General features: G+C 35.5%; 1 protein-coding gene and 1 pseudogene across 1 annotated transcript; one reads left to right on the top strand and one right to left on the bottom strand.

Moving 5' to 3' along the window:
- Nucleotides 1–6: 6 nt before the first annotated feature.
- On the bottom strand, nt 7–19,826 carry LOC141569882 (lysine-specific demethylase 6A-like). The gene is made up of 6 exons (XM_074324386.1): nt 18,706–19,826; nt 18,555–18,629; nt 17,977–18,125; nt 4,834–4,948; nt 3,633–3,820; nt 7–2,837 (listed from the first exon to the last, which is right to left on the bottom strand). Exons 1-6 carry the CDS (start codon nt 18,750–18,752, stop codon nt 2,692–2,694), a joined length of 720 nt encoding a protein of 239 aa, XP_074180487.1. The 5' UTR covers nt 18,753–19,826; the 3' UTR covers nt 7–2,691.
- Nucleotides 19,827–21,334: 1,508 nt separating this feature from the next.
- On the top strand, nt 21,335–22,522 carry LOC141569883 (small ribosomal subunit protein eS6-like; annotated as a pseudogene).
- Nucleotides 22,523–24,673: the final 2,151 nt, after the last annotated feature.

Raw genomic sequence — 24,673 nt, 5'->3', positions numbered from 1 at the left:
TTACAAATCACTACGTCAAACTTAGCTGAAATTTTCATACGCCAAAATTTTCTAAGTTTTGTAAAACTCATTTGGTGTTGAAATCAGGCTATTTTATGGCTATTACTTAGCACTTTTTGAGTTCCTATTCATATGTTTCACTGCAGAATACTAATGGGTTTCAGATGCTGCTCCCAAACCAGCTGTTAGAGGAAAATACATTATATTTCTTTTTAAAACCAAAGAAAATCTGAATTCCAAAGTACATCCGGCCTAGAGAATTCAGGTAAGAGACTATAACTTATGGCACTTCTGTGAAACCTTTCTTGAATCCTCTTTCAGGAGAGCCTTCCTCTGTGTCACTGTTCCTTACCAATATTTCCATTAAAGCAAAGGTCACATTTTATGGCTTATTTCCGATTAACTGTTAGCACCCTAAGAACTTATTGTACTTTTTAAGCACCCTCAAAAGTGCTTAGGCACCATCTTGATTCATAATAAACTCTGACTGAACTAAAGAATAAAAAGATTTGTACTTAGAATAGAAAAGACACGGGATAAATTTTGCTCATTTTCTTTTTGATGTACTATACTGACACATACTGTATTTAACTATGAACCAACCATATATATATATATATACCAAACTCTACAGATTCAGAACAGTTATGAACCAGGATGAAGGGTGTGAAAGAATATCATCTTTGGATGCCTTTTCCCTTGTACTTCTTACCATTAGCTTCTGTTCCACTTTTAAAATTTACATCAAGCTACATGTTTAAATAAATAATTATTTTACTTAAAATACTGAAGTTATATTTCAATGTAATTCAAATGAGGTTTAAGATAGTAAATATGTAGTGGTAAAAGTAGTAGAAAAAGTCAAGTATATAACAAAGCATTATATGCTTTTATAGAGAAATACTTTTAGTTATAGAGAGAAATGGCTATCAAGACAGGTGAGAAGGGAGTGTCAGGTTTTTTAAGTAATTCATGTGCTAGGCTTAACAATGCAGGTTCTAAAGAAGTCTACAATTGTACCATTTCATGTTTCAAATAGTTGGTCAATGATTACTTCAATAAGAATTGTTTCAGAGATATATTAAAGTGACAAGCTAAATCCCTGTGGATGGAGGAGTGAAGAAAATACCTAGTGTTACTATATCAAATGACTCAAAGAAGAGGAAAGTACTAAAAGAAAGACTGTTTATTAAGAAGGAGCAGCTCAGTGGAAATAAATGAAATAAAGACCAAAAAAAAAACACAAGACAAAAGATCAATGAAACTAAGACCTGGATTTTTGAGAAGATAAACAAAATCGACAAACCTTTAGCCAGACTCATCAAAAAAAAAAAGAGAAAGGAGGGCTGGGGTGGTCACTCAGGTGGTTGGAGCGCCATGCTCCTAACGCTGAAGTCGCAGGTTGGATTCCCACATGGGCCAGTGAGCTGCGCCCTCTATAGCTAAGATTGTGAACAACAGCTCTCCCTGGAGCTGGGCTGCCGTGAGCAGCAGGAGGTTGGCATAAGCTGCCCTGGGTTGCCGTGAGTTTCCATATGCCACCGTGAGCGGTCGGCGGCCAGTGTGAGTGGCTGGCATCCATCGTGGGCTTCTGTGGGCTGCGGTGGGCTATCGTGTGGTGCCATGAGTGGCCAGTGGCTAGAGTGAGTGACTGGCAGCTGGTGTGAGCAGCTGGTAGCTGGCATGAGCAGCCTGCAGCCAGAGAGAGCCGCGGTAAGCTGCTGTGAGTGGCTGACCGACTGCCTCAGCCTGGGGAAGCCCAAGGATCATAACACCAGCATGAGCCAGGGAACTGTGTCCTACACAACTAGACTGAGAGACAACGGCTTGAAGCGTTGTCTCGGGGTGAAGGGGGGGTGCAGGGAGGAGGAGGAAGAAGGGGGGAAAAGAGAGAGGACACAAATTAATAAAATCAGAAATGAAAGAGGAAAAGTGACAACAGACACCACAGAAATACAAAAAAAAATGTAAGAAAATACTGGAGCAACTACACCAAAACAAATTAGACAAGCTGGCAGAAATGGATACTTTTCTAGAAGCATACAATCTTCCAAGGCTAACTCAAGATGAAATGGAAAATCTGAATAGACTGATTGCTACCAAGGAAATCGAATCAGTAATCAATAAGTTCCCAAACAAACAAAAGCCCTGGACCAGATGGTTTCCGAGATAAATTTTACCAAACATTCAAAAAAGAATGATCACTTATTCTCCTCACACTATTCCAATAAATCCAGAAGGAGGGAAGGCTCCCAATCTCTTTTATGAGGCCACTATCACCCTGATCCCCAAATCACACAAAGACACTACAAAAGAAGGAAACTACAGGCCAATATCCCTAATGAACATAGATGCAAAAATCCTCAACAAAATATTAGCAAACAGAATTCAGCAATACATTAAAAAGATCATATACCACGAACAAGTGGGATTCATTCCTGGTAGGTAAGGTTGGTTCAATACCTGCAAATCAATTACTGTGATACACCACGTTAACAAAATGAAAAACAAAAATGGTCATATCATAGATGCAGGAAAATAATTCTATTACTATCTCTTTGTCAACATTTCTGGGCTTTCTTATCATTTGATGTCGAGAGACATAATTCTGTGGGGAAAAAATATGGATTAGTTAACTCATACTCCCTCATCCCCTCCAAAAAGAAAGACTATACTAGTTTTGAAAAGCACTTACTTAATCATTTCAAAAAGCTTGGGATCTGAGACTTTGACATTCCGTGCCACATTCCAAGAAAGGTGAACCATGGGTACCACTGACTTCACACTTTGCAATTTGTTCCATTCGTACCGTTCCACTGCCAATTTATACTGGCAGGCTAGGAGGGAAAGAGATTTTTTTTTTTTTAACGTTATAAAGCAATCCAAAGTTACAAAACATATGAATACAATCATTATCAGCTCTCAGGTGATAATTCTAACACCAATTCTGAAAACCTCAACACACTAAGGATTTTTTAATGATACATTATAGTTTAAAAAGATCTATCATGTAAACAACACATATGTTAGGCGTTGTGCCAGGTTATTTTTACACTTTAAATCATTTCATCTTTTCAAAGCCTTATTGATTTTGTAGTTCTCATTTTGCAGATAAAAAGAAAAATGAGGTCCTGAGAGGTTCAAAACATTTGGTGAAAGTCAGAAGGTTAACAAAGGTAGGGGCAAGATCTCACTCAGGTCTTTATGGCTCCATAGGCCAGATTCTTTATTTTACATATTTTAAACAGTTTGACATACTAAGGCTGCTCTAAGGATATACCAGACAAAATATTAATACTAATACTAATGAAATACCAGACAAAATAAAAATTCTAAAGAATAACAATTCTGCTTTGCTTTCCCTCATAAAAGGTTTTTGTTATGAAAACAACACTTGAAAACATCAAAAGTATACATATCTCTGTCTACAGGCCATACATTTGTTATTAGCCCAAATATTGGTTGTAGATATCCATTTTTTAATCTGTACTAACAATTAGCATTTTTTTAGGACACACAATTTTCCAATTTTTAGTTATTTTCTAACTGAAAAACAATACCTACAGGAGAAAGAATCCTATAAAATGTAAAACCTGTAAATGTAAAACCTGTAAATGTATTATTAAAAATACCTGTAAGTGGACCAACATTCCAAGCAATGTTGTTGCACCAGCCTATAGCCTGAACCCAATGTACAGTGCCCGCATTTATCCAGACCAAATCTCCAGGTCTTTGAATAAACCTATATACAGGAACATTTGCTTCATAAAGATCTTCCAGGTTGGGCCACCAAGAACTCATGAGAAAATTCAAATTATTTCTGAAAAAAATAAATAAGGGAATGCATAAAGTTTTTAAAAATCTCATTAAGTTTAGAGATAATTTCAAAAAATTAAAAGATGCTCTCAGTACGTACTTCATTAAAACAGCATTACAAAGAGAACTGCATCTTTCAAAAGTTAGAGATTTGAAACATAATTAAGAGCAGGTGAAAACTGGTAGATTTATTCAAAGATCAGTACTATATGCTAAACTTACTTTACCAAAGTCCAAAAGTTAGCTTCAAATTACAGTTATATAGACCGATTTTTAACAAGGAATATTCTGATTTATCCCTTCTTTCTGAATAAGCTCTTAATATTTAAGAATCCCTAAAAAGAAAATTGAGAGTGAAGACTACATCAAATCACTTAACTTTCTTAAGCAGAATCACTGTGGCAGATGTAAGAACAAGAACCTTCCCTCAAATCAGCAATGGTTAAAGACTCCTTCTGCCTTCTATATTCTCCCAGGAGTTATGACAAGGTTCTTGTGATTACATGAACCACTACCACGAGCACCACCAACACAAAAAGATCAAATTAGAACTATATGATGTATAATTTACATTACACAAGTATCATTACCAACTCCAAAAATATCAGGTACTTCACTTGCTATTGCACAATTGATCATTTTAGGCTTATTTACAAAGACATACATACTTGAGTAATTAACAAGATATTGAGTAATTCTAATTTTAGAAATCTTACCATTTCTAAATTCAATTACAAGCCAAATTTTTCCTTAAAGCACATTTGCCAAATGAATGTGGCATCAATTTAAAAAATTAACTTAAAAAATTAATTCACTAATCTGCTGAATTCACACCTGTTATTACTGCATAGACTGGTTTCGGAGCATCTTTCATTTACTACTCCACATAACATAAAATTAAATATTTGAAAACAAATCATTTAAAATAAAATTTCTGCTGAACAATAACTGGAAATTTAGCATCATATTTTTGTTCCTTATTACTATTTTAAAAGAAAATTAAAGTCAGTAACCTACTTTTCACAGAAGTCATTCAGAACACCCCAATAATCCTCAGGAACGACAAACCATTCACAATCGCCTGGACCAATATTTATGTTAACAGAACAGAAGTTGTTATTTTCTTGGTGACCTAAAAATTAATGGGAAAAAAGTCATTATTTTACTGAAAATTCAATGGTATAAATATGCCTTTAAATCACTGGATTGTTTTGAGGACCGCACGAAAAATCAATGCTTACAGATAAGTGAATAGCGCCTGATAAGCATTAAGTAGGTATTGTCATATTACTACTACTTCTTCCTCTATAATCTACTCCCAGTTCTCACCAAGAGTATCAGAAAATTAACGAAGAGGTACACTTTTAAAAATATAACTGGTCACCTACTAACCTGTAGCTCTTACAGTGTATATAAAAACCTCGATTTGATATTAGTACATACTTCGAATGCTTATAACTCCCCCACCACAGATAGACTGTTGCTATTGCCCTGACACAGAGCTTTAAAACTAGAGATTCTGGGAAACCATGAAAGATTTACTTTGAAAACCAACAACAAAAGAAACCTGAACATAGAGCCTGAGAGCAATTTGAATTTTTCAGAATACATTTATTAATAAAAATTATGTCAGAATGTAAACTCTTATAGCAAGTACCATTTTCTTTCTTTCTTTTCTTATTAGTTTCAGGTGTACAAAACAATGTAATAGTTACACATTTACACCCCTTACAAAATGATAACCACCCTCTCCCAATGTACTACCACTCTGACATCACATACAGCTGTTACAGTTCCACTGACTCTATTCCCTATGCTGTACTCCACATCCCATGGTCTGTGTGTGTGTGTATGTGTGTGTGTGTGTGCATATGCACATATACATATATATTTACAGTTGACATTCAGTATTATTCTACTTCAGCTTCAGGCATATAGCGTATTGGTTAGGAAGCTACCCAGTCTATGACGTGATCCCCCTGATAAGTCCCATTTCAATCCGGCACCCTACAAAATCTTTACAACATTATTGATTATATTCCCCACATCGCATTTCACGTCCCCGTGACTATATTATGACTTCTAATTTGCTCTTTCTAATTCCTTCACTTTCTCCCCCGTCCCCAACTCTACCCCATCTAGCAACGATCAGCTTTTTTTTCACCAAATATCTCAGTTTATTTGTTTAGTTTGTTTGTTTATTCTGTTCTTTAGATTCCACATTGATGAGACAGATCATATGGTATTTGTCATTTGCTGACTTAAGTCTCTGAAATAAATCTGACTCATTTCACTTAGCATAAAATTCTCTAGGTCCATCCATGTTGCTGCAAATGGTAAGAAAATTATAAGACATTGAAGAGAGAAATTAAAGAAGATACAAATAAATGGAAACATATACCATGTTAATGAATAGGACTAATTAATATAGTTCAAATATTCCATACTACCTAAGCCAATACAGATTCAACACAATTTCTATAAAATTACCAACGACATTTTTCACAGGACTAAAACAAATAATCCTAAAATTTGTATGTAACCATAGAAGACTCCGAATAGCCATGGCAATTTTGAGAAATAAGAACAAAATGAGAGGTATCCCGCTACCTGACATCAAATCAGACTACAAGACTACAGTAATCAAAACAGCATGGTATTGGCATAAAAACTGACACATAGATCAATGGTACAGAGCTCAGGTTAATATGCGAAATTTATAAAAAACTCATATGACTCAACACCAAAAAAACAAACAACTCAATTCAAAAAAGGGCAGAGGACATGAAGAGACATTTCTCTAAAGAGGACATACAGATGGCCAACAGACATATGACAAAATGCTCAACCTCACTAATCATTAGGGAAAAGCAAACAGAAATCACAAGGAGATACCACCTCACACCTAGTCAGAATGGCTATCATCAATAAATCAACAAACAACAAGTGCTGGCGAGGATGTGGAGAAAAGGGAACCCTGGTGCCCTGCTGGTGAGATTGCAGATTGGTGCAGCCATTATGGAAATCAGTATGGAGGATCCTCAAAAAACTGGAAATAAAACTACCTTGTGACCCAGCATATGCACTCTTAGGTATTTATCCAGAGAAATTCAAAATGTAAATTAGAAAAATTTCTTGCACCCCTATGTTTATTGCAGTGCTATTCACAATAGCCAAGAAATGGAAACAACTGAAATGCCCATCGATAGACGACTAGAGAAAGAAACTGGAGTATTACACAATGGAGTATTACTGGAAACTGGAGTATTACACAATGGAGTATTACTCAGCCATAAAAAAGATTTCTATATATCCCATTTCTATATATATTAAGTAAGAACAGGTACAAACTTCTTACCAAATAAACTGGAACTCAAATAAAGTTTGTCTGAATTACACTGAGAAAAATAAAACACACTACACATTTCTTCTAAGAAATTCCTTTGTGTTCCAGAGGACGCTGTTGAAGAACTAATGCTATATTTAAAAACTCCATGGAAGCAGGTCCACGAGGACACACAGCTTGCCCCCTCCCAGAATACACTGAATACACACGTATATTTAGGCCAGTTCCTCCTGAGAGACAACTGAATGACAATTAAACAGCTTCTGCACAACCCAGAAGAGACCACAGAGAGAGGACTGGGGAATCTTGCCAGCTCTCTGGAATCTGATGGAACCTGTCAGGATCAGAAGGGCTGGTCAGTGCCATTGTTTGCGTTTCCCGACACTTGATAGTGTTATTTAAGCTCTATTCCAGGGCTCTGGCCAACCTCCAAGCTGCCACAGTGCGTCCTCAGACACTACGCCCCTAAAGCTAGATGAAACAGGAACAAGAGAGCACTTAATAGGTGTGCACAGAGCCCTGCCGATCCACAGCTAGATCCAGTGGTTCCCACAGGGCACTGAGACACACACAGGGTAGGCTACGGCTGTAAGCACGCAGGAAAGCCCCGCCTATGTAAGAGGGAACCAACCAGCCAGATACAACAGAGCAGGCACTAATACGGGGGCCCGGCCCAGCCCAGCTCAGACCAGGCAGGCTCTAGCAGCAGTCAATCAAATCAAGAAGACATGCACTATGGGGGCACATTAGGCAGCCCCACCTGGAATAACATGGAACCAGCTCTCATAGGGCTGCCCTGCACAGCACAGAAGCCACCTACACACAAGACAATAAAATCAATAGGGATCACCACAAGAGCACATCAGACAGCCTTCCCTGGATCAAGAGTAGATCCAGCAGGGTGCTGCAGTATGCCCACAGGACAGTCCCACACAGACCAGCAGGGCACAAGAAAGCACGCGCGCGTGCGTGTGCGCGCGCGCGCACACACACACACACACACACACACACACACACACACACCCACCCACCCCAGGCTGTCCTGACCTAAACTTGTACCTTGTGGTCACGTGACAACCCAAGCACCTCAGGCCTCTCTGATCCAGCTCCACCCGATTGGCCAAAAGTACCCTGCACACAGTCTGCACAGAGAATCCACTAGTGCACAAGACCACATTTTCAAGACTGGGAGACATGGCCGTTTCATGTGACTCACAAGAATAGACACAGAGAGTCAAACCAAAATGAGGAGAAAAATATACCCCACATGAGAGAATAAGAAATTTGCCTGGGATAAGGCAAATTTTGAAACAGGAGAACAGAAGTAATCTGTCTGGTAAAGAATTCAAAGAAACGGTCAACAAACTTGAGAGTAGAATAGAGGAACTCAGAGAAATTCAACAAAGATTTAGAAAATATAATAAAGAGCCATTCAGAGAAGAATAACTAAAACAAAAATACACTAGAAAGAATCAACAGCAAATTTACATGATAAAGAATGGATTAGTAAACTTAAAGACAAAATAGTAGAAATCACTTAATCAGAACAGAAAAAATAATTTTAAAAAATGGAAGTAGTATTAGGGACCTCTGGGACAACACTGAGCACACTAAAATCTGCATTATACAGATCCCAGAAGGAGAAGAGAGAAAGCAGCAGAAATAATATTTGAAAAAATAATAGCTGAAAAAACGATCCAAATCTGGGGGAAACTGACATGCAGCTCTAGGAAGCACATAGATTCCAACAAGATGAACCCAAAAAGGCCCACACCAAGATACAGCAATTAAAATGGCAAAAGTTAAGATAAAGAGACAATCTTGAGGGAAGCAACAAGAAAGCACCAAATCAAATACAGGGCAAACCCCAAAAGCCTATCAGCTGATTATTTAAGCATAACCTTTATAGGCCAGAATGGAGTCACAGGAATATTAAAAATGCTGAAGGAATGGAACCTATAATCTAGAATACTATATCCAGCAAGGTTATTCAGAATTAAAGACCAGGAACTGAATTTCCCAAACAAGTAAAAACTAAAGTTCATCACCACTAAACTTTTAAGGAAATGTTAGAGGGTTTTTTTAACGCAGAAAAGAAAAGGCCATAACCAGATTAGAAAATACAGGAAGGAAAAAAGTCTCAAAGATAAAGGCAAATATAAAATTAATAGAGCAAAATCAGTCACTTAAAAAGTTAATACAAAGGTTACAAGACAGAAGTAGCAAAATTAATTATAACTACAATAAATAATCAGGAGATGCGCAAAACAAAACGATGTAAAGTATTATGCCAAAAACACAAAGTGGGTGTGTGAGAAAAATGTACTGCTTTTAGAATGTGTTTGAACTTAAATGCCAATCAGCTTAGAATAGACTGCTATAAATACAGGTGAATATATATGAACCTTATGCTAAACACAAATCAAAAAACTGCAAAAATATTTAAAAAAGAAAAAAGAACCCAAGCAGAACACTAAAAAAAACACCCCAGCAAACCAAAAGTAAAGAGATCAAGAGAATAAGAAAGAAACAGAGAGAACTAAAAAAACTAAAACACAATCCTCAAAATGGAAATTAACTGCATACTTGCCAATCATTACTTTAAATATAAATGGATTAAATGCTCCAATCAAAAGATACAGGGTGGCTGAGTGCATTAAAAAATGAAACCACGCCATACGCTGCCTATAAGAGACTCACTTCAGATCTTTTGTGTGTCATGAAAAGATATACACAGATTGAAAGTGAAGGGAGGGAAAAAGATATTAGAATAGATATGAAATAGATATGAAATGAAAAGAAAGGTGGGGTACCAATACTTATACCAGGAAAAATATACTTTAAAATAAGAATTGTAAAGAGAGACAAAGAAGGGCACTGCAAATATTAAATGGTTCAATCCAAGAAGAAGATATAATATAATCATATTTAATTATCAGAGCAGAAATAGACGCTTAAAAAAATAAAAAACAATTAAAAAGATGAATGAGACTAACAGGATGTTCTTTGAAAGAATAAACAAAACAGACAAACTGTTTTTTTTCATCGAGATAAATGAGACAGAGTCCAAATAAATAAACCAACCACACAGAAATACAAAGGTGCATCAAAGAATTCTATGAATGATTATATAACAACAAATCATACAACCTAGAGAAATGAATAAATTCTTGAAACATACAACCTCTAAGACTGAATCAGGAAAAAATAAAGAATCTAAACACACTGATTACTAGCAATGTAACTGAAGCACTAATCAAAAATTCCTAACAAACAAAAAGTCCAGGACAGGACAGCTTCACAGGTAAATTTTACCAAACATTTAAAGAATACCTATCCTTCTCAAATTATTCCAAAAAATTGCAGAGGAGGAAATGCTTTCAAATTCATTTTACGAGGGCAGCATTACCCGAATTCCAAAATAGACAAAGTCACTACAAAAAAAACACACCAAAGTATTATAAACCAATATCCCTTATGAACACCGATGCCAAAATTCTCAATAAAATATCTCAAACTGAATTCAACAGTGCATTAAAGGACCGTACACCATAAACAAGTGGGATTTATACCAGAGATACAAGCGTGGTTCAACATCCACAAAACAATTAAAGTGATTCATCACATCTACAAAACCAAAGATAAAAATCATGATCATCTCAATAGATGCAAAAAGAAGGAAAAAAAATTATTTGACGAAATTCAACGTCCATTTACAATTTTTAAAAAACCTTCATTAAAGGGGGTACAGGAGGAACTTATTTCAACATAGTAAAAGCTACACATGACAAATCCCCAGCTAACTTACTCCAAGGTGGAAAGCTCAAAGCTTCTCCTCTAAAATCAGACGAGGCCGGCCACTCTCACCACTATTATTCAATACAGTACTGGACGTCCTAGCCACAGCAATCAGACAAGAAAAAGAAATAAAAGGCATCCAAACTGGAAAGGAAAAAAAGAAACTGTCACTATATGGAGATGACATATTATGTGTAATCCTAAAGACTTCACCAAAGTTTTTTTGGAATTAATAAATGCATTTAGTGAACTAGCGGGAGAGAAAAATTAATGTACAGAAATCCATGTTTCAGTATACTAATAACAAATGGTAAGGAGAAGAAATTAAGCAAACAACACCATTTGTAATTGCATCAAGAAATTAAGATACCTAGGAATAAACTTAAGCCAGGACGTGAAAGACTTGTATGTTGAAAACAATAACACACTAAACAAAGAAACTGAAAACAACACAAATAAATGGAAGAATATACTGTGCACATAGGTGGGATGCATTAGTATTGTTAAAATGCCCATAATACCCAAAGCAATCTACAGACTCAATGCATTCCCTATCAAAGTACCAATGACATTCTTCTGGGAACTGGAAAAAGTAATTGTAAAATTTGTATGGAACCATAAAAAAACCACCATAGCCACAGCAATCTTGAGAAAGAAAAACAAAGTTGGGAGGTAGCATATTACCTAATATCAAATCATACTACAAAGCGGTAATAATCAAAACCGTATGGTATTGGCACAAAAACAGAAACATAGATCAATGGAACAAAATAAAGATCCCAGAAATAAACCCTAAGTTATACAGTAAGTTAATCTATGACAAAGGCAAGACTATACGATGGGGGAAAAGAGTTTCTTCATTAAGTGGTGCTACAAAATCTTGTCAGATACAGGCAAAAAAGCAAGAAAGAAAAAAACCCCACACCAACGGAAAAAACAAACAAAAAACCCAGACACTGGACCAGTGTCTTACACAACATACAAAAATAAACTCCAAATTGATTAAAGACTTAAATGTAAGACCCGAAACATAAATCTCCCCAGATGAAAATATAGGTAGAAAGCTCTTTGAAATCTGTCTTAGTAATATCGTTTGGAAATGTTCATCTGAACAAGAGTAACAAAAGCAAAAATAAATGAATGGGTCCATATCCTCTGCACAGTGAAGGAAACCATGAATATAATAAAAATCAACCTTCTGAATGGCAAAATATATTCACAGATGATATATCTGATGAGGGATTAATATCAAAAATGTATAAGGAAATCATGAAATTTAGAAACGAAAACAATAAACTGATTAAAAATTGCGTACTGGACACAAACAGCCCTTTCTGCAAAGAAGGTATACAGACGGCCAACAGACATAAGAAAAGACACTCAACATCATTAATCATCAGGGAAATGCAAATCAAAACTACAATGAGGTATCACCTCACCCCAGTCAGAATGACTATTATCAAAAAGAAAACAAATAACAAGTATTGGTAAGGACATGGAGAAAAGGGAACCTTCCTGCTCTGTTGGGGAAAATGTAAACTGGTGAAGCGACTCTGCAAAGTTTATGGAGGGTTTTCACTACTGCATGACCCAGCAATTCCATTTCTGGGTATCTGTCCAAAGAAATCTGAAACACTCCTGCAAAAAAGATATGTGCAACCCTATGTTCTTTGCAGCGGTAATTACAACAACCAAGATATGGAAGCATCCTAAAGGTCCAATGCTAGGTAAATGCATAAGGAAGATATTGGGTACACACACACACACACACACACACACACACACACACACACACACACACACGTGGAATATTACTCAGCAATTAAAAATAAAAGTCTTGCCATGCCATTTGTGACAACATGGATGAACCTAGAGGGTATTATGCTAAATGAAAAAAATGAAGGAGAAAGACACATTGTGTATGAATTCACTAATCTGTGGAATCAAAAAGCAAAAGCTACAAACAAAAACCAAAAACAGTCTTTTTTATTGCTATTGTATATCCTAAACAGAAACACAGATCAAACTAATGATTACCAGAGTGAGGGGGTGGATGGATGGGGGAAAGGGAAACGGGAATATATTGTACTTTGCCCTTATTTTGCATTATAAAGTGTATAATGCACACAGTTTTGCCCAAATTTATGAGGGAAAAATAAGGACGCACAGTATATGAGGTCTGAAATTACATTTGCGAACCCATCCTAGAAAAAGTGCTACATACCCCATTGCTGAATATCACTATGGTCACCTTTGAAGTACTCCCAGGGGAAGCTATGCAACAATGTCAGCACCTACTCCACCCTTCCAAGCAATTTTGGAACTCTCTTTCCGGAATTGCCATCAGAGCTGTCCTCGTGTTACCCTTGATGTTCTGAATGTCATCAAAATGTCTTCCTTTCAATATTTCCTTTCTCTTTGGGTAAAGAAAGTCACTGGGGGCCAGATCAGGTGAGGAGGGAGCGTGTTCCAATACATTTATTTGATTACTGGCTAAAAACTCCCTCACAGACAGTGTTGTGTGAGCTGGTGCATTGTCGCGATGCAAGAGCCATGAATTGCTGGCAAAAAGTTCAGATCATTTATGTCTAACTTTTTCACATGGTCTTTTCAGCACTTCCAAATAGAAAACTTGGTTCAAGTGTTTGTACAAATTCATAATGAATAATCCCTCTGATATCAAAAAAGGGTTAGCAACATCATTTTGACTCTTGATTTGGACTGATGGAAATTTTTTGGTCGTGGAGCATTGGCTGACTTCCATTGTGCAGTTTGACGTGAAATGTTTCAGGGTCGTATTGGTACACTCATGTTTCTTCACCAGAGATAACATGGCCTAAAACATCATCTTCCTCTGCAAAAGGTCTTAGCAAATGTTGACTCTCCTTTGCTTTTGTGCATCGGTGAGCTCCTTTGGGACCTTTTTTGCACACACCTTTCTCATGCCAAGATTTTCAGTTAAGATTTTCCTAACGGTTTCTCTATTTATGTTTACTTGGTCTGCTATGCTTCTCAGAGTCAGCCGACAATTTTGATGCACAATTCGATGAATTTTTGCAATGTTTTTGTCTGTTCTGCTCATCACTGGCCACCCTGACCTCTGTTCATCAGTGATGGGTTTTCTCCCCTCAGAAAAATATTTAATCCATATGTACACAGCCATTTTCTGCATGGCATTATCCCCATAAACTTAGACTAACCATGTTCCTGATTTCACTTCCACTCTTGCCAAGTTGAACATGAAATGTGATGTTTGTTTGTTGTTCTAATTAAAGTTCAGATATTCTCGCGACGGCACCAAAAACATGGAACAACAATAATGAACGCTTCAGCAAGGCACCACTGACACTATCCATCGACACGAACACAGCTGTGAGACGCTGATATGCCCAGGTTATGAAACCTCACCGAGCTGTTTGTACAGGGCTTGCTGCCAATGTAAGCGCACAGTGGCAAGTTTGCAAACTTAATTGTCAGATATCATATATGGGTAGTACTAATTCTGTATCTATGTAAGTAAGTGTTTTTCATTTTTTAAATTTATACTTATGAGTTAAAAGTGTAACTCTAGAAAATATATGTATATTTTATAAAATATATATATATATATATATAAATACCCTGGAATACGATAATCGGTTTTGTTGAACTTACGACGAACTTGCAACAATGAAGAGTTCTTGGTCTTCTGTGATGCGTAAATACCGTAAATTTGTTACCAGTACATAGAATTTCTTGTACCTGGCAATCTGTTTCTGTGTTTTGTAATTGTTGCATAAAATTTCTTGTACCATAATATGTTTGTAAAAATGTTACAATTCCTTTATAATACAAAAAAAAAGTACCTAAATATAAACTAATAAAAATTTGAATTAAAACGAAAATGAAAAGATTTTTTCCCTGAAAGTTTGGGTCAAAAATGTGCATGTGCATTATACACAGAACCACATTACAAACGGCAAAATACAGTAGTTAACAATATTGTGATAACTTTGCATTGTGACTGATGATTAATAGACTTAGAGTGGTGATTATATTGTAAGGTATATAAATGTTGAACCACTATGTCGTACACTTAAGCTAGTATAATGTTGTATGTCACAATACTTAAGTAAATGAAAAATATATAATTTAGAGTTGAATGTACTCCATAAATGAATAAATAAATAAATAAACCCAAGCATTTTCGGGCATAAATGACATAGAGATAATGTAGTAAGTCTAGTATGCTACCCCCGCCCAACAAATTTTGAAGAAAAAGACATTACATTTTTCATTTTCTTGGATTCATTTCAATTGGTATAGCCGCTATGGAAAACAGTGTAGAGGTTCCCCAAAAAATTAAAGATAGAATTACCATATGAGCTATCAATAACTTTTTGGTGTATCTACTCCAAATATCTGAAAACATTTATCCATAAAGAGATACATGTACCTCTATGTTAACAGCAGTATTATTCACGGTGGCCAACATATGGAAACAACCAAAGTGTCTTTTGATAGATGACTGGATAAAGAACATGTGCTCTATATACACTATTCTGTGTATACTATTGTGTTTTCTTATGTGGAATACTATTCTGCCATAAGAAAAGATGAAATACTGCCATTTGCGATAGCATTGATGGCTCTTGAGATTACCATTTTAAATAAATAAGTTACAAAAGTCAAGAACCATATGACTTCACTCATATGTGGGATATAAAACTGAAAGCAACAAAGGAACAAAACCAAACAAACAAAGAAACAAAAACTCACAGACATAGACAACAGTTTAGTAGTTACCAGAGGGTAAGGGGTGAGGCGGGTGGTAGAAGAGGGTAAACGGGGTCAAACATATGGTGATGGTGGGAGAACTGAGTCAGGGTGGTGAACACACGATGTGATATGTAGATGATGAATTGTACACTTGAAACCTATATAATTTTACTAACCATTGTCACCCCAATACATTTAATAAAAGAAAACAAAATAAAAAGGAAACAATGAAGTAACAACAGGACTTCAGTGCAGGACAGATGTAAGGGGCTCAGGGAAGTTTCTAAAGTTGCACATTCACATTAGTTAAAAGAGCTGTCCTACAATTAACTTTTCCTCATTATCATAGTAAACCACCACTCCCCTAGGTGGAGCTTTAAGATGCTAATAAGACATGTGAAATACCATGTAGGTGCACTGCACAGGCACATGGAAGGACCAGCCTCAACATACTTTGCACAGGGGAAGGAAAGAAGAACGGTGGTCCCTAACCGAAGAGCCCATGAAAACTCTGTGCCTGTAAATGTTGTGGGTGCCACATCCACTCTCCCCCAGAGCACATCCCTTGGTACATCAAGCTTTTGCTTTAATTAAATCTTGCTCTCTGCAAAACTATTTCACCCACTTTCTTGATTTCTGAAAGGTGTGTGGACTGCTGTAGCAGTACCCGCATCTGCTAAGATGGGAAAAATATCTGTGAAGGGAGAAAAGGCTTACTTAGACAAATTAACAAAGTTATTAAAATGTAAAGTGCTTAATGTCTATGATTATTCGTTGTATTATGATTCACTGGCAGATACTTTATGAAAAATACTTTATTATGTGCCAGTCTCAAAGATTTAATGAACATCAGTTTCATGAATTTTTGTCAGAAACAGGAGCTGTGCACACACTGATTTGCCCTGTGGCTTAGCAAAGGTGAAGCTGTATTGCAAATTCTGGAGCACTCAGGGTTGAGACAGAAACTCTTTCTGAAGGAGAGGAACGACCATCAGCCATTGTTAACTGGTCATGAAAATTTTGTTGCAATCTTCATAATGATTCTTTTAAAAATTCAACCTAATATTACAAGCAAAATTTGTACTACACAGTGAAATTATATGGAAGACAATACTTTTTGCATTACAAGTAATATCGAGGTGCTTTATATTCTTCCTGCAGTATTAAAAATTAGCCAAGAATCTCGGTATGTGAAATTACAGCTCTAACACCATTTTTCAAACCTTCGTGCAAGTGCAGAGAACATTTCCACATTGCCAAGACATTTGTGCAATTCAGAAGTTTCCAAATGACCTTCAATAGGAAAGGATTAATTTGCAATGCAATGAAATGTGAAACAAAAATGTCAAGTAAAAAAAAACTAACAGAACTCTGTAAATGCCTTCCAACCAATTAATATAGTCAATAAAATATGCTCATAGATTTGACGGCAGTATTTAGTAGTACCTACTGTGTGAAAAGACACTTTTAAAGATAAAATATATACAACGTCATTGCAGAATAACTTTAACAGATGTGTATTTATAGTTGATTTTGATGATAGGGAATGCTGACTTTGACCCCAACAAAATGAAATTTTATTCCCTGTTATAAAAAAAAATAAAGCTGTACTCAATTATTATATACTTTGACTTTTATCAATAACAAAAATCATGAAAATTATTTTTTTTAATTTTATGTGGGTACCTGCATAATATCTTCAATCTAACCTGTTGGCTTATAAAGCCTAAAATCCTTAACTATTTAACCCTAGAAAGATTAGAAAGTTTCTGAATTCCATTTTAGAAAATGTAACAAAATGGGATAGATTAAAATATATCAGTGCATCATATATTTTAAGTGTTTTCAATAAAAATTTTTATTACACATAGGAAGAATATTAGTTCATGACACGATATAGGTCTTAATGTAACCATGGTGAAAAAAATTTGAAACATCGTCAGTGGGATCGAGACAAAGCCGTTAAACTGCCTTAAGTTCATTCACTCACTGAGTAACTTACTGACCCCTTCCCAGATTAAGTTTTTCTGTTTTGGTGTTTACATATAAAAAGGATAAAAGGTACATTGAGAAAGCAAATTAATACTCTCAGGTCAATTATAAGAGAAATCACAAGTATTTTTACCTATGAGAAAATTTGAAAATCTCTTTGGCTTTAATTATTACAAGTGGGAAGCAACTAGTTGTGCGTAAATGTTTCACATTAGAGTAACTCTTTAATTTCAATTATACAAGATACATTAGATCATAAAAATAACCTGGTGTTCGACTCCCTGGAACTTTCATGTATAGCTGAACGGTATTCATGCCCAGTATGGTGTGACCAAGGTGGCTGAGAAGATTTCCTGCTGACACGACCCGCACAAAGGCAGGAAGTTTAGTCAGCTCATGTAGCTGCAACTTCCACCTGAAATAAAATAACAGATCAAAAGTGTAACCTTGCATGAAATATTTATGAGAATTAACTATGTTCTCGAAAATCTTGTGATCTAATCAGAGAACACTTAAATCTCTAAGTATTATACTTTCAAGGTCAAAAGTCCTAATGTTTAACTTTTAAAAAGTCCTAAAACAAACAGAGATAATGGAAAGAACAATATTTATAATTATCTTGTAAAGAAAATAAATAATTTCTAATTTTTAAGGTTTTGGCATCCTTTGGTAACAAAAATCTTTAATTCAAACCTAATAAAAAATATTTCAAAATGTAACTGCTTTTAGCTAATGTTACCATTAAAAACAAAAAGACTAGGGATGAAAAGAAAACCCCAAATTAGGCATTTTCCAATTTTGCAATCCAATTTGTACTTCATGTAAATAGAACTGGAGGGCTTACTTTTTGTCGTCAGAGAGGTCAATGTTGGTCCCAAATTTTATGGTTTTAAACGGTCCTTTCCTTCTCTTTCCTGAACTTAAAAAAAATAAAATTAAATTAAATACATGCCTTTTGGACAGACCTGCTGTGTGCACACTACAAAATTACTTACAAATCTGAAGATGTGGATTCATTATCTGAATATTCTTTATGGTGCATCCTTTTCTCATTTTCTTCCTATATATTAAGCATAAACATTCATGAATAGTACTCTATTTCAGGCTACAATTTTTATTGCATAAGTGAATAAAATAGTCATATCTTCATGAGTTATTGCCTATAATTTGAAAACTATGTTTCTATAAGCACATTTCACAAAAAATATCTTCAATGACCACACTAAGTTAGGAATCATGAAAAGTCAAGCCAAATGGCACGGTATCAACCTCATGTATGAGCCACAAAATTAATATTATGAAACCCAGTTATTATGCAATTAAGAAAAACATGTATCCATTGTGGCCCAACAGACATTATAAATGGTAGATGAATTTTATTTGAAATGGTGTCAACTTGAAAGAGAACTGAAAAATAAAAATAATATATAAAACTTGGTAATTTTTTAGGAAGAAGAAATTCTGTAAGCATGTACTCCTAAGAACAAGACTTTATATCCTATTTCAAACACAGGACAAATTCTGTTTTTTTCAACTGACATCTTCTGTAAAAATCTATAGTTTCTTATATTTGCCACATGTTCGACAAGATTTTTTAAAAATTAAAGCAAAATTAGGGATTAAATATCAGTTACTTATAAATGCCAAGCAAAAGCACACCTTCTAAACTGGCAGTAGTATGTTTACATATAAATACAAATATTCACATCTAAAGATGTATATGATTTAAAAAAATTAAGATTTTTGTATTAGTACTTCTAATTATTTTCTTTCATCATCCCGACCTTGCCTGTGCGGATTACGGGAACAAAATTATGGGCATTTAAAATAAGTTCTTCATAGTCTAAATTTTAGACACAATAATGTCTATAAAAATAATAAAACATTTACATAGCACTAGTAAAAAATTAAACGCTAAGTAAAAATGTATGTTAATATCCTGACACGTGTGGCAATATAATTCAAAGAGGAAGCAGTGTGAGACAATTGGAGATGCATTTAAAAGAATGAAGTTGGAGCTTTATCTTTTACCATATTGTAAAATACTCAAAATGGATCAATGACTTACATGTAAAAGATATAAGTATAAACCTCTTACAGTAGGAGAAAGATAGGAGTAAATCTGCACAACCAAAAGTAAGGTTGCCTGACACCAAAAGCAACCAAACAGTAAGACTCCATCAAAATTAAAAACTTACGCACTTCAAAGGACCATCAATAAGTGTAAAGAGAACTCACAGGTTAGGAAAATTAATTATAAGGCACTTGTTCAGGCATGTAAAAAGCTTAGAAGTAGCCTAACAAGTAAAAACCCAAAGAAATGAAAACAATCAACAATTCTCAGATTAATAAGAGAAGTGAGAATACAGGGCAAACTGCTGGCTCCAAAATGGTTAATAATGAAAATCACAACAGCAGCAGAACTTCCTAGGATACTAATTGAAAGACTGAAGGAGATTCAGTGTGGACTTTCCTAAAAGTTAAAAACTCCAGTGGGACACACTAACACGGGTACCCCGAACACTACTGTGATTTTTACCTGCAGGACTTAGACTAGATTCTCATATACAACACCACAGGAAAGTCCTGCCTTTTGCAAGAAGAGAGAAAAAGTAACTCTTCTGAAACAAACCAGAGCAGCCTGTTCTCCTTAACAAGGTATGCCCTCAAGAAAAACTACTCATCAAGCACCGCACCTTCTGAGATTTTACCAGTGCCTACCTAACTATCCACAAAGAAGGGAAATTAAAGTGAGGGTGCGGGAACCAAACTAAGAAGCACCAGCGAAGTTCACAGTATAGAGGCACAGGCTCGCTATATAACAGAGATGTAGTCATAGTACTACAGAATACCTCCACTACCCCAGCACTTTAGCAACATATCACTAAAAGCCTATTTACATCAGCTCTTTTTACCCAGTACATCATGTCCTTCTTTCAACAAAAATATTACAAGTTTTATACTGAAAGGCAGAACCATCAAACTTGTCTTAGACATGGGATAAACACAGGAATTATCAGACCAGGAATTTAAAGAAATTATGCTAATAAACAAAAGATTCTGACTGGTAAAGTAGAAAACATGTTAGAATAGATGGGAGATATAAGCAGAAAGATGGCAATTTTTAAAAGAAACAAAAAGAAACACCAGAGGTTAAAAATACTAAAGAAATGAAGAATGCTTTTGGCTTATTAGTTGAGTGGATACAACTCAGGAAGAATTTCTGAGTTTGAGACTATTTCAAAAGAAACTTCCAAATCACAAAAGCAAAGAGAGAGAGAGAGAGAATAAAAAGAAACCAGAATAGAACATTGAAGAACTATGGGAAAACTTGAAAAAATGTAGAATAGAGATACTAGCAGTAGAGAAGGAGAAACTAATGAACAAAAGATACATTTAATAAACGATTGAGAGTTTTTGAAAATTAGACATAGACATCCACCCAAAGACCATGGAAGCTCAGAGTAAAATCAAACAGGATAAATGCCAAAAACCTAAATGCAGGCATATAATGTTCAAACTGTACAAATGCCCAGATAAAGAAAATATTCTGAGAAAGAAAACCTTTCTTACATTAAATCAAACATAAAAATTAACATTCAATTTCTGTTCAAAAAACATATAATGAGGAAGAGTGAAATAATCAGAGTTGCAAGGAAAAAAGAAATCATACTAGAATTCTGTACCCTAAGATATTATCCAATAAGAGTGAAGGAAAAGCTCTTTTTTGTAGTGCCGGTCGGCTGCTTCAGGTTGAAGCTGAACATCGCTTTCCCATCGGCTGGCTGCCAGAAGTTCACTGAAGTGGATGATGAAAGCAAACTTTGTACATTTTATGAGAAGCGCATGATCACAGAAGTTGCTGCTGATGCTCTGGATGAGGAATGGAAGCGTTATGTGGTTCGAATCAGTGGTCGGAACGACAAACAAGGTTTCCCCATGAAGCAGGGTGTCTTGACCCATGGCCATGTCCGCCAGCTTCTGAGTAAGGGATATTCCTGTTATAGAACAAGGAGGACTAGAGAAAGTGCAAATCTGTTCCGGATTGCATGTTCTCAACTTGGTCATTGTACAAAAGGGAGAGCAAGGTATTCCTGGTCTCACTGATACTACTGTGCCTCGTCGCCTGGGGCCCAAAAGAGCTAGCAGAATCCGCAAACTTTTCAATCTCCTTAAAGAAAATGATGTCCGCCAGTATGTTGTGAGAAAGCCTCTAAACAAAGAAGTTAAGAAACGTAGGACTAAAGCACCCACGATTTGGCGTCCTGTTACTCCATGTGTCCTGCAACACAAACGACGGCGTATTGCTCTGTAGAAACAGTGTACTAAGAAAAATAAGGAAGAGGACACAAAATATGCTGAACTTTTGGCCAAGAGAATGAAGGAAGCCAAAGGAAAACGCCAGGAACAGATTGCCAAGAGGATGCAGGAGGTCCTCTCTGAGAGTTTCTACCTCTAAGTCTGAGTCCAGTCAAAAATGAGATATTCCAAGTGTAACAACTAAAGATCAGACATAAAAATAAAAATAAAAAGTGAAGGAAAAATAAAGACTTTTTAAGATAAACAAAAATTTCGAGAATTTGTTTCTAGAAATACTACCCTGCAAGAAAACTTAAGTTTTGTATAGAAGGAAATTGATATAGCTCAGAAACTCTGATATGCATAAATTGATACAACTGACATATAACATTGTATTGTCCTTAGGTGTCCGATAAACAATTTGATACATGTATGTATTGCAAAATGATGAAAATATTAGTTTACATACATTTTACATAATTACATTTTCTGTGATGGGACTTTTAAAATCCATTCTCTTAGCAACTTTCAAGTGTGTGATACAATATTAACTGTAGTCACCATGCTGTACATTACATCTCCAGGACTTTTTACCTTACAAATGAAAAGTTTAAACCTTTTGACCACCATCACCCATGTTGCACACTTCTACACTCCCCAACCCACCCACCCCCAAATTCTGGCAACCACCAATCTGTTCTTTATGATTTTTTTCTTATTCCACATATAAATAAGATTATACATTATTTGTTGTTTTCTGACTTATTTCATTTAGCACAATGCCCTCAAGCTCCATCCAAATTGTTGCAAATAGCAGGATTTTTTTTTAAATGGCTGAATAATATTCCATTGTACCACTGACACTCGAACAATGTCGGGGTTAGGGGTGCCAACTCCCACACAGTCTGGGTACGACTTTTGACTCCCCCAAAAGTTAACTACATGTTTATATGGGGATTGGTTCCAGGATCCCAGTGAATACCAAAATTCATGATGCTCAAGTCCCTTATAGTAAGTGGCACAGAACAATGCACTGAGTTGGCCCAATGGATCTGTGAATTACCAACAGGAGGTCGAAAATACCGTTTTCAATTCAGGTTTGGTCGAGTCTGTGACGTGAAGCCTGAGAATATAGAAGTCGATTGTATGTTTATTGAAAACATTTCAAATATAAAGTGGACCTATGCAGTTCAGACCCATGTTGTTCAAGGGTCAACTGTGTGCATCCACATACACACACATACCACATTTTCTTTATCTCTTCATCTTTGATGCTCTTTTAGTTAGCTTCTATGCCCTGGCTATTATACATGTTACAGTGCACAAAGGGGCACAGATACCCTTTCAAGATACTGATTTTTGTTTCCTTTAGATATAATACTCAGAAGTGTGATACTGGATCCTATGGTCATTCTATTTTTAGTTTTTTGAGAAGTCTAAATACTGTTTTCCATAGTGGCTGCAATAATTTACATCCGCACCAACCATGCAGAGGGATCTTTTTCATCCACATCCTCACCAACACTTATCTGGTCTTTTTGATGACAGCTATTCTAACAGGTATGAAGTGATACCTGTGAGGTTTTTGATTTGCATTACCCTGGTGATTACTGATGGTGAGAATCTTTACATGTACCTGTTGGCCACTTTATGTCGTCTTTGGAAAAAATCAATTGAGAGTCTTTGCTCATTTTTAAATTCGATTTTTTTTTTCTATAGAGTTCACAACATATTTTACCTATTAACTCCTTTTCAGATGTAAGAGTTACAAATATTTTCTCCCATTCAGTAAGTTGCCTTTTCATTTTGATAACCATTACCTTTGCTGTTTAGAAGCTTTTTAATTTTAATGCAGTCACATTTATTTTTGCTTTCGTGTCTTCACAAAAAAAATCATTGATAAGACTGATGTCAAGGAGTTTACCTCTATGTTTTCTTCTAGAAGTTTGATGGTTTCAGGTCTTTATGTTCAACTTTTTAATCTATTTTGAGTTGACTTTTGTGTATGGTGTAAGATAGTGACCCAGTATTTTTGTTATGCTTAATTGATCTAACATATTATAATTAGCTCACAATAATAGCAATGAGGTTTTCGATTATGTAGTCTTATATACAAATGCTTATGTATAGGTGAAACGAATGACACCAATGATTCAAGGAATAAGAGGAAAAAAATTAGGTATACTGTGCTACTATAAAATAGCTGTACAACACCGGCAGCTATACATCTGAAAGGATAAGTGGATTAGTTCTAAATGTGCATTGAAATCCTCAGGGCACAAATTAGTATAATTTTATTATTTTTAAAAAGATTTTAATTAAAATACAGCTATGTAACACACAATATTATGTTAATTTTAGGTGTACACCATCGTTAGGCAACACGTATATACCTAAAGAAGTGATCACACCATGGGAAGTCCAGCAACCATCTGATCCAGTGTTATGCTATCACAATATTATTGACTATATTCCCCATGCTGTACATTAGAGCCTACGACTTATTTGTTTTATACCTGGAGATTTGAACTTCTTATTCCCCTTCACCTCTCCTTCCCCATTTAAAAATGTTCAATTACAGTTGACATTCAATATTATTTTATATTAATTTCAAATGTATAGCATAGCGGTTAGACATTTGAACAGTTTAAGATTCACCACCCC

This window comes from Rhinolophus sinicus, unplaced genomic scaffold, assembly GCF_036562045.2.
Source record: "Rhinolophus sinicus isolate RSC01 unplaced genomic scaffold, ASM3656204v1 Contig37, whole genome shotgun sequence".
Classification (NCBI taxonomy): Eukaryota; Metazoa; Chordata; class Mammalia; order Chiroptera; family Rhinolophidae; genus Rhinolophus; species Rhinolophus sinicus.
The sequence above is the reverse complement of the archived record's forward strand: the minus strand, read 5'-3'. Positions and strand labels throughout refer to the sequence as shown.